Genomic DNA, 11,830 nt, shown 5'->3' on the forward strand with positions numbered 1-11,830 from the left:
TTTGCTGTATGCTTTATGTGTTCATGTTATATTAATCTGTGTGATTGTATTAAAATCGGTTCWCTGACATATTGTAGGAATCAATGCAAAATCAGTTTGCGCTTCCTATTATTGCCCAACAGAGGTCAATATACACATGCAATTGTACAGGAAAGAGAGCAGCCAGCCAGCAAAACTGAGGTTTGCATACCAGTATTTTTTAAATGTTCTGTATAATTTACCTAAAATAGCTATACCTAAATGTAATACAATTTGTTTCGAAATCAAACACATTTCAAACAGCTCCCCATGATTGTGAAGCAATCMTTTGTTTCAAGTCCAAAATAAAATCTGAAATTCTAAAACGGTCTTATGATTAGGTCATGAAAGGATATTGCTATTACAATGAAAAAACTACATGAAAACACATTTAGACATTTGACATTACAAATAATATCTGTTAGTGAATGTCATTAACACAATTCTTGAAACAATTTGTCCATACTGTATATGCACACAGTCCATTGTGGAATCACACTAAGAGGRAAAAAAACATAATGAGATATCTCATCCTTTTAATTAGTAAAATTATTAGTAATTAGTTTCATTAAACGATAATTAGCTCATGTAAATTCCAGACATAATGAATCCCAATGCCCATCTACGGTAATTAGCATATCATCATTCTGCATCATATTTAACACAGGAAAGTTGAAGAGAGTCCAGATTGTGAGATGCAACACAGAGGGACGGATGGCTGGTAATTAAAAATAACTCACTTTAGCATCATAGGGTTAATTATGATCTCTCCCAATGCTTTATAGTAGTGCCACATCAACAGCACAAGTCTAGGAGGACATCCACAAACCAACAAGGAACTTTCTGTCAGTTAATCAAAGATGTGGCTCCCTAATTTGCATTTCTAATTGGAATTATTGTAATGAGGGTGTCAATCAGTATGGTTGCCAAATTAGCCAAGTAGTTTTCTGTAAGTAATACTAGAAATGTGAATTAATTTGTCATGTTGTTAGATCTTCGGCAACAGCACAAAGCATGAGCGAGGTGAAGATAACCCAGTAAGGATAATAAATATCTACAGATCAACATGCCAACATATCCAGTACCGACAAGATTTACAATTAACAAATTACACCATAGATTATTAGTGGAACAAAAGCAAGTGTTAAAGTGTTGGTATTTGGCAGGAACAGAAGTCTACAAACCCTGTAGTCTCCATGACCCTGTAGCTCCCCATGACCCTGTAGCTCTCCATGACCCTGTAGCTCTCCATGACACTGTAGCTCTCCATGACCCTGTAGCTCTCCATGACCCTGTAGCTCCCCATGACCCTGTAGCTCTCCATGACCCTGTAGCTCTCCATGACCCTGTAGCTCCCCACGACCCTGTAGCTCTCCACGACCCTGTAGCTCCCCATGACCCTGTAGCTCTCCATGACCCTGTAGCTCTCCATGACCCTGTAGCTCCCTTGCCCTGTAGCTCCCCATGACCCTGTAGCTCTCCATGACCAGTGTTGGTGACCACTGTGGGTAAAAGCAATATTTCCCATATGGTGGGTCACACTCTATGGCCACCATCTACGGTCCTGGCTAAAAATAGATTAGGGGGGAATGTGGTCAAATCTATTGTCTTCATTTTTAACTCTGTTGCCCTAAATCAATGAAAGTGCATCATGTGAGTGCTGGCCTTTTTTGGTATTTAGATAGGTCATCATAGCAAAGTTTAGCAGCCAGTACTGCAGAGAGCAAACAAAGAATCCTTGGTAACTTTATTATTATTTATTTATTGTGTTACTATTTTATTATTATTTTTAACTCTGCATCGTTGAGAAGGGCTCGTAAGCACGCATGTCACGTTAAAGTCTACACCAGTTGTATTTGGCGCATGTGACTAAAATGTATTKTTATTATGGAGTTGCAGGCAGTCTGTACAGTGGAAAATGGCTGTCAGTGTTTGTTCTGGGGGGGTCACAAGAACATTCAAAAGGCTCTATTTCATTACCTTTATCTAGGCAAGTCAGTTAAGAACAAATTCTTATTTTCAATGACAGCCTAGGAACAGTGGGTTAACTGCCTTGTTCAGAATGACAGATTTTTACCTTGTCAGCTCAGGGATTCAATCTTGCAACCTTTCGGTTACTAGTCCAATGCTCTGACCACTAGGCTGCCCCTCTAGAAGGGTCATGGTAAAAAATATGTTTTGGAACTGTTGCTGTAGGGAAAAAGCAATGCTTCATTACTGAATTGTACATTACATTTATTTTTTTATAATTAATGAAAGTGGGTGCAATATACTCTTTGTTCAAGTACAGTGGCWTTATGCAATACATTTTAAGAGGGAACTAATGGAAAGCTCTGGCATATATAGACATTTATTTTAGTTCAATATTAGCTAAAACCTATTCATCATACTGTAGGTACTGAAAATATTTTTGGGGTTGATGCAATGGACTATGGATCTCTCCTCTTGCCCACGTCTGTCGGCAAATGTAACCTATATTTCTGTTAATACTGATTTGGTACGTCCTTTGTTTGATTATAGAGCTAGGTTTATTTTCARATGACTATGAATCCCTGTACAGCGCTAGATTTCTTAAAACCCAAGGGTCTCAAGAAAGAGGATCTCCGGTTCATAGTTACCTATGGATCCATTACAGTAGGCCTATCAAGGTTATTAGTAATACCTGTGCGGGAAATGAAGGTTATTCAAAATAAAGTTATATAACATCAGTTGAAGATAACAGCATTGTGTACAGTACATCATATTTAATATGACACAAAGCATATTTAGAAGCCCAAAATGTTATCACAATGAACCAACAATTACTTGGTTCCAGTTTTCCAAACTTCAACATCTTTGGTAACATGATCAGCTCCCCAAAGCGTATCTGGCACACGACCTTGGATGAGGCACTAATTCAATTGTTTTTGAGGGCATCACCTCAGGCTATTCACCCACCAGAGGGGCCAAGAGATAACTCCAGGCTCTTGTCTGACAGCAAGCAATTTTCGATCACCAGTAACTACTTTAATACATCATTAACAATTAATTAAATCAAGTCTTTGAGGAATTATGTCTTAAAAGTAAGATCAAGAGTAGAGACCATGTTCAATTTGGTAGTTTGGAAAAGTCTGGTATGACAGTAGAATTTGATCATTAAATTATGTTGCTTAGTGAAGTTTGGTTCAATACATGAACCGTAACAAACTCTGCTTCTTATGTTGTGATTGTAAAATTGTAAGAGTTTTGGCACTGTACCATGAATATCTAAATAGTGACATTTGTGAGAAAGCAAAGAAATTCTCAGATTAATTTTGACAAAGTTCTGATTTTATTCCAAAAGTGTTGAATAATTGCTGGAACCTTTTGACAATACAATAAAACATGTTAAAATCAATCCATAATTTAAACATTCAGTCCACAAAAATAACATACATTTATGTATGTATTAACGGTTGTTAAAAAAAGCTACAAAACGACCGATTATCTATCCACAGGGTCCAAAATCTTGCAAAATATCAAGAGTAGTGTGACTGTACATTGCGCCTTGTTTTAGCCTTCCTTGCTGCCTCCTCATCTTCACCTTCTTGTCTTCGCCATCATGTGAATTTATATGTGAGATTGTTAAGGAAAGTGGTGAGCTGGGCTTTAACAGAACAACAAATTGGATATCACAATCAGAATCACTACAATCAATTGACACGATCTTAAAGCCCATGTTTTATTTAAAAGGATATGATTCATAATCCATGTTCTGTGTCAATACACCAGTCAATATAAACTCAGCATTGTGAGTGTCTGTTAGGAAGAAACAGGGGAGACAAGAAGTAGGTTTAGGCTAAAGTCAAAACAGGATGTCGAAACAATCGGCCACATCCAAAGCACATGTGTACATTTACAGGTTTCTCTTACCAATGTTCTTCAAGAAGTACTCTCTACATAGATGAAGATCATTCTCACAGGATATCAGGATGATCTCAGCAAGGTTCTGAAAAGAACAGAAAACATTCCATGAGTTCAGTAATAGAACATCACCTCTGTCACATTCTTCAAGTACACATTTATAACACAATGCTGTGACGACATGGAGAGGACCAGTACCTTGTTCTGCTTGTGCTCCATTATTTTGCGGAAGGAGGGCTGCTTGGGGAGCACCTTGCCTCCTGCGCTCTCTACAATGGCTTTCATAGTGATAAGGCTGGGACAGATCCCAGGGGTAATGTAGAAATACTTGCCCTAGAGAGGGAGAGAAAAACAGAAAGACATGTTTAAGAGCCAGTTGGGTATCTAATGTAGAGCTGCAAGATATGAGCAAAAAATTTAATTGTGTTTTTTTTAACCAAATATTGCGATTGCGATTTGACTTACACGGAGTGTACACAACATTAGGAATACTTTCATAATATTGAGTTGCACCCCTGTTTGCCCTCAGAACAGACTCAATTCATCCTAATCCAGGCACTTGTCATCTCCCGTCTGGATTACTGCAACTCGCTGTTGGCTGGGCTCCCTGCCTGTGCCATTAAACCCCTACAACTCATCCAGAACGCCGCAGCCCGTCTGGTGTTCAACCTTCCCAAGTTCTCTCACGTCACCCCGCTCCTCCGCTCTCTCCACTGGCTTCCAGTTGAAGCTCGCATCCCGCTACAAGGACCATTTGTGCTTGCCTACGGAGCTGTGAGGGGAACGGCACCTCCGTACCTTCAGGCTCTGATAGGCCCTACACCCAAACAAGGGCACTGGTTCATCCACCTCTGGCCTGCTCGCCTCCCTACCTCTGAGGAAGTATAGTTCCCGCTCAGCCCAGTCAAAACTGTTCGCTGCTCTGGCACCCCAATGGTGGAACAAACTCCCTCACGACGCCAGGTCAGCGGAGTCAATCACCACCTTCCGGAGACACCTGAAACCCCACTCTTTAAGGAATACCTAGGATAGGATAAAGTAATCCTTCTAACCCACCCCCCCCCCCTTAAAAGATTAGTATGCACTATTGTAAAGTGGTTGTTCCACTGGATATCATAAGGTGAATGCACCAATTTGTAAGTCGCTCTGGATAAGAGCGTCTGCTAAATGACTTAAATGTAAATGTAAATCAGGGCATGGTCTACAAGGTGTCAAAAGCGTTCCACAGGGATGCTGGCTCATGTTGACTCCAATGCTTCCCACAATTGTGTCAAGTTGGCTGGATGTCCTTTGGGTGGTGGACCATTCTTGATACACATGGATAACTGTTGAGCGTGAAAAAACCCAGCAGTGTTGCAGTTCTTGACACACTCAAACTGGTGTGCCTGGCACCTACTACCATACCCCATTCAAAGGCACTAAAATATTTTGGCTTGCCAATTTACGCTCTAAATGGCACACAGACACAATCCATGGCTCAATTGTATCAAGGCTTAAAAATCCTTCTTTAACCTGTCTCCTCCCCTTCATCTACACTGATTGTAGTGGATTTAACAGGTGACATCAATAAGGGATCATAGGATTCACCTGTTCAGTCTATGTCATGGAAAGTTGTTCCTAATGTTTAGTACAGTGTAGCTCAAAACACTTGGGTGACTGTTGGAATCATGGAAATAGAGTGATTCATATTAAGAAGCAAAGTGGAAAGCACCATCGTGCTTGTTTGGAACAATCTGTTGACTGCATTTGACAGAACAGCATGCAAACTTATAGTGACTCTAACAACAGGGCTAACAGCGGGGAGGAGGAACTGCGTTGCTTGAGTGACGGGTTGGGGCTTGGTGTGTGGGAAGCAGCCGCAAGAGAAGGAGAGCGATGACAAACATTGGAAACTACAAATGGACCTTACATGCGGCTGACTGGCATTTCAAAATATTGCATGCAATATGGATATTGCACATGTCAATATTGCGATTTCGATGTGAATTTGATTAATTGTGCTGCACTAATCGAATGCATCCAATCAGACAAATTCACCCGATAACAATCTGATGACTCGACAGAACAAGTATATACACATTGGTGTCCACTGTCCAGGCAGATAGACATTGGGGATAGATTCCATAAGTGCATTGTTTCACTAACCTTGAAGAGTGGTGCAGTGTGGGCCCTCTTCAGTGACTCTTCCAGACTGAAGCCAAACAGCACCTCTGCCTCTGCATCTCTCAGCATGTAGTTCTGCTCATCTGAATAAACAAACACGTACTATAAGAATACGAATACACACATACTGTAGTCTAAAGCAGGGATCATCAACTAGATTCAGCCAAGGGATGATTTTCTTAAGCAGATGGTCAGGGGGCCAGAACATAATTACAAGTAATTTGTAGTCTGCAAATTGACAGCAAGACGTCAAAACAGATCATATTTGACTAAAACATAATCGTTTTATACCTTAGATTAGATTTGTATACGATCACACATACTGTATCTATCTATTATGCATGGGAATACTTTGGAACAGATTTCCTAAATTAATATCAGTGATTTGCTGGTGTTTTCACAATCTTATGTCCAACAATAAAAACATATTTTAAATGTAACTTTTTAAATAAAATCACCCACGGGCCAAATTCGGTCAGCGGGCCACCAGTTGSGGAACCCTGCTCTAAAGAATGTACAAAAACTCTAAAACCAAACACACTCCCTCTAAGAACCCACATACACTCTACAAAGCTACACACAAAAAGTAAGCGATCACAACAGTATCTCGCAACATGAAACTCCCTCACACAGATCTATTCTCTAATAACTGAATGCATATTTAACGTACCGACAAACTTCTGGCTCTTCCAGCTCTCTTCTAACCACTCAGGGGTGACGATGTGCTTGACGATTGACATGGCTGTGAGAAACTTCACCGTCCTCGTCACCTTGTTGGCCACCAGATGGGTGCACTTCTGAGCGCTCTCTGCAATCTCCCCTCCAAGGTTGTGCAGCCTCTGGAAAGACAGAAGGAGACATCGGATGCATTGTTAGAGGCTGGTCTACGAGTGCTGAGAATCAGAAGTCATCCTGTGATACGGTTTGATAAATATTGGTGACTGATAACAATAATTCTAGACAATGACTGTTTCCTGCAGACTCAGCTGCGCAGAGGCATAAAAAGGCAATTACCTTCATGAATTGTTGGACCTGTGTTGGCTCAAAGCCAGTAAAGAAAATGTACGGTGTTGACTCTGGTGGAAGCTTCTTGGTTGGGGATTGAATCTCCTCAAGTCTACAATTGAGAGAACATTTGGATCATTGGATGAGAAACTTTAGGTAATTGCATTGTATCCATATATACAAATAAATATAAATAAATATATTTTTTAGAAACAAATACTTTTCCTAACACAAATTTTGCAGATTGACTAATTCAACATACTGTGCTACACAACACTGTGAAATTTAAAGTGATGGAGACTCACCTTGGCTTCTTATTTGGAGGCTGGGAGTTGGACTCAGACTGTCTCTGCTTCTGTTGCAGCTGCAATGCTGCCAACGCATCAGGTGAAACCTTCACAGGAGCCCTCCAAGCACCTAAAATCAAAAGGAGAAAAATGTATATAATCCACACCTGTGTTTAAGAATTTTGTCCATCACCCTCAAGAAAATGTTTTTATTATTACCCATATACAGTGCATTCGGAAAGTATTCAGACCCCTTGATTTTCCCCCATATTTTGTTACAATAGTCTTATTCAAAAATGTATTATATTAACAAAAAATCTACACTCAATACCCCATAATTATCAAGCAAAAACAGGTTTTTAGAAATTGTTGCAAATTTATATAWAAAATAACTGAAATATCACATTTACATAAGTATTCAGACCCTTTACTCAGTACTTTATTGAAGCACCTTTTTGTGATTACATCCTTGATCCTTCTTGGGTATGATGCTACAAGCTTGGCACACCTGTATTTGGGGAGTTTCTCCCATTCTTATCTGCAGATCCTCTCAAGCTCTGTCAGGTTAGATGAGGAGCGTCGCTGCACAGCTATTTTCAGGCCTCTCCAGAGATGTTCGATCGGGTTCAAGTCCGGGCTCTGTCTGGGCTACTCAAGGACATTCAGAGACTTGTCCTGAAGCCACTCCTGCGTTGTCTTGGCTGTGTGCTTAGGGTCATTGTCCTCATTGGAAGGTGAACCTTCACCCCACTCAGGTCTGGAGCAGGTTTTCATCAAGGATTTCGCTATACTTTGCTCTGTTAATCTTTCCCTCGATCCTGACTAGGCTCTCAGTCTCTGTCATTGAAAAACATCCCCACAGCATGATGCTGCCACCACCATGCTTCACTGTAGGGGTGGTGCCAGGTTTCCTCCAGACGTGACGCTTGGCATTCACGTCAAAGAGTTCTATCTTATCCAGACCAGAGAATCTTGTTTCTCATGGTCAGAGTCCTTTAGGTGCCTTTTGGCAAACTCCAAGCAGGCTGTCATGTGCCTTTTACTGAGGAGTGGCTTCCGTCTGGCAACTCTATTWTAAAGGCCTGATTGGTAGAGTGCTGCATTTGTGGTTGTCCTTCTGGAAGGTTCTCCCATTTCCAAAGAGGAACTCCAGAGCTCTATGAGAGTGACCATCGGGTTCTTGGTCACCTCCCTGACCAAGTCCCTTCTCCCCCGATTGCTCAGTTTGGCCGGGCGGTCAGCTCTAGGAAGAGTCTTGATGGTCCTAAACTTCTTCCATTTAAGAATGATTTAAGGCCACTGTGTTCTTGGGGACCTTCAATGCTGCAGAAATGTTTTGGTACCCTTCCCCAGATAAACACAATCCTGTCTCGGAGCTCTACGGACAATTCCTTTGGCCTGGTTTTTKYTCTGAAATGCACTGTCAACTGTGGGACCTTATATAGACAGTTGTGTGCCTTTCCAAATCATGTCCAATCAATTGAATTTACCACAAGTAGACTCCAACCAAGTTATAGAAACAGCTCAAGGATGGTCAATGGAACTAGGATGCACCTGAGCTCAATTTTGAGTCCCATAACGAAGGGTCTGAATACTTATGTAATAAAAAGGTATTTCTGTTTTTTAATCAATTTGCAAAAATGTCTAAAAAGCTGTTTTCGCTTTGTCATTATGGGGTATTGTGTGTAGATTGATGAGGATTTTTTATTTTATTTCATCCTTTTGGCTGTAACGTAACAAAATGTGGAAAAAGGTAAGGGTTCTGAATACTTTCCGAATGCACTGTAAAGTCCCCTTGCCCCCACTGTAAGACTTCTGAACCCTGTACCCAGTAGGTTCTGAACCAGATGCTGGTTGGGGATGAGTGGTTCCTGCAGGTTGAAGTTGGAGTATCTGCTGTGCTGGATCTGCCGGAGAGCCTCAAAGTTCCCCAGGAGGATGTCACAGAGCCACTGGGCGTTGACGCAGGGGATCCTCCACTCCTTGGCCTTCTCATACTTCAGACCACTGGGCCTGAGGAGACAGGGAGGGAGAGGGTTAACACAGGGGATTCCAACAGTAAAATAAAACAGACATGATGCAGGCATAAAACACACACACACATATATATAAAACCTGCAACCCATCCACACAAATTCTGAACATGATTACGCCAATGACTTGACTGTGTCTACAACATTTACATGCCATTCTAAATAGGTGAAAGCATATCAATATCTTCTCGTACTCTTTACAGATGAGCACAGTGTTGCTACGACAGAGGTAGCCTGTGTATCTGGCTCCTGCCAGGTAGGCCATTAGTTTCAGGTCATCACGGTCTGAGTCCACAAAGCCAGTCACAGAGATGATCTGAGGAGGAACGAATGTTAGGAACGTCAATGGACTTACTATTGAAGCTATGAACTCTACTTCTGAGCTATTCATTACATAGGCCTAGTTCTCCTTGGAATTCTAGTCATTACCTCATCATACACCAATGCAAAATGTATGATTGTACCCATGGGTGTAGTGCTGCCAGAGCAACGCTCCGCCACTTCTCAGAGTGCAATGGTGCTCATTTAATAAAAGTTTAAGCGGAATCAAGTTCACGCAAGTTCATTTAATGATGAACCAGTATTCGACATAAACCAAATATAATAGCTAGTACAATGTTACTGTTAGACCAAAAAACACATCCTTTCGTATAAGACGTCAGGATGATTGGTTGCATTTTTTTTAATCATGAGGCCAAGACTCAACAGAACGTGCCACTGGGCAAAATATGTGCTTCGACAAACAAAACACAGGGAGGCTGTAGCTTGTGAACTCCATCTGCTCTAAAATGCACTCAAACAGTAGGTTATGTACATCATTCAAGAGATCTGAAAGCATATACCCATGAAACTGATTTAGATCAAATGGTTGGCATACAGCTTGGACGTTTCATCCGTAAAACTTGAAGAATTGTCATTCACGGTGCCCTTAATTTTTATTTTTTGGTAGGCCTAATTTGGTGTTTGAGGGTATTAAAAATGGAAAAATGTAATTGAGCCAATTTGGAGGATGCATTTTATACATATTTTAAAATGATATCAGGTCTATTCAATAGGCTACATGTCGGAACAAACTTTGATTGTGAAATTATGGGGGGGAAAATAGCACACCACTGATTGTACCATTGTTAAAAATTAAAAACAAATGAAAGCAGTTCCCAACCCATGTTAGATGTTTTGAATGTGGCGAGATAAAGAGGAAGTGATGCGTACGTGTTGTGAGCAGGGCTTGGCTCCAGGTGGGAAGGCGAAGGGGAGGTGTAGGGTTCTGTGGGGAGGAACCATCTTCTTTTTTTTCAGGATTGTGTTCAGCCAGTGGGCAGTGACACAGCGCCTCCCCTCCCGTAGGGCCTGACGTACAGCAACAAGAGAAATTACCTTTAAAACCTAATTTAACAGACACACACACACTAGGGTCCTGCACGTTTTTTTTTACCCCACAATGAAATGCGGCACATAGACGAATCTAATCCCTCTGAAAAAAAGATAGATTAAACAAGCGCATTCGCGAAAAAAGCTCTGTCGTTGCACCAATGTGTACCTAATAGAGGTCGACCGATTAATCGGAATGGCTGATTAATTAGGGCCGATTTCAAGTTTTCATAACAATCGGAAATCGGTATTTTTGGACACCGATTTGGCCGTTTTTTTGTGTTTTTTTTACACCTTTATTTAATTTTTATTTAACTAGGCAAGTCAGTTAAGAACACATTCTTATTTTCAATGACGGCCTAGGAACGGTGGGTTAACTGCCTCGTTCAGGAGCAGAACGACAGATTGTTACCTTGTCAGCTCGCGGGATTCAATCTTGCAATCTTCCAACGCTCTAACCACCTGATTACATTGCACTCCACGAGGAGCCTGCCTCTTACGCGAATGCAGTAGAAGCCAAGGTAAGTTGCTAGCTAGCATTAAACTTATCTTATAAAAAACAAACAATCAATCATAATCACTAGTTAACTACACATGGTTGATGATATTACTAGTTTATCTAGCGTGTCCTGCGTTGCATATAATCGATGCGGTGCGTATCATTGCTCCAATGTGTACCTAACCATAAACATCAATGCCTTTCTTAAAATCAATACACAGAAGTATATATTTTTAAACCTGCATATTTAGCTAAAAATAAGGTGCAAAAACAAAGTGTTGGAGAAGAAAGTAAAAGTGCATATGTGCCATGTCAGAAAGCTAACGTTTAAGGTCCTTGTTCAGAAATGAGAACATATGAAAGCTGGTGGTTTCTTTTAACATGAGTCTTCAATATTCCCAGGTAAGAAGTTTAGGTTGAGTTATTATAGAGAATTATAGGACTATTTCTCTCTATACCATTTGTATTTCATATACCTTTGACTATTGGATGTTCTTATAGGCAATATAGTATTGCCAGTGTAACAGTATAGCTTCCGTCCTCTCCTCGCCTACCTGGGCTCAAAACCGGAG

The 11,830-nt window shown here is 40.8% G+C and overlaps 1 protein-coding gene across 1 annotated transcript in view; it reads right to left on the reverse strand.

The window, feature by feature from the left end:
* Positions 1–3,305: 3,305 nt before the first annotated feature.
* Positions 3,306–11,830, reverse strand: part of paxip1 (PAX interacting (with transcription-activation domain) protein 1) — a 21,396-nt gene continuing 12,871 nt past the window's right edge. Inside the window, 11 exon segments of the mRNA XM_070436534.1 lie at positions 3,306–3,608; positions 3,731–3,795; positions 3,910–3,985; positions 4,099–4,233; positions 6,046–6,146; positions 6,734–6,902; positions 7,078–7,180; positions 7,374–7,485; positions 9,184–9,368; positions 9,583–9,704; positions 10,601–10,738. Of these exon segments, the coding sequence (XP_070292635.1) occupies positions 3,597–3,608; positions 3,731–3,795; positions 3,910–3,985; positions 4,099–4,233; positions 6,046–6,146; positions 6,734–6,902; positions 7,078–7,180; positions 7,374–7,485; positions 9,184–9,368; positions 9,583–9,704; positions 10,601–10,738 (1,218 nt within the window). The 3' untranslated portion in view covers positions 3,306–3,596.

The sequence above is a fragment of the Salvelinus sp. IW2-2015 genome, linkage group LG32, assembly GCF_002910315.2.
Source record: "Salvelinus sp. IW2-2015 linkage group LG32, ASM291031v2, whole genome shotgun sequence".
NCBI classification, from domain to species: domain Eukaryota; kingdom Metazoa; phylum Chordata; class Actinopteri; order Salmoniformes; family Salmonidae; genus Salvelinus; species Salvelinus sp. IW2-2015.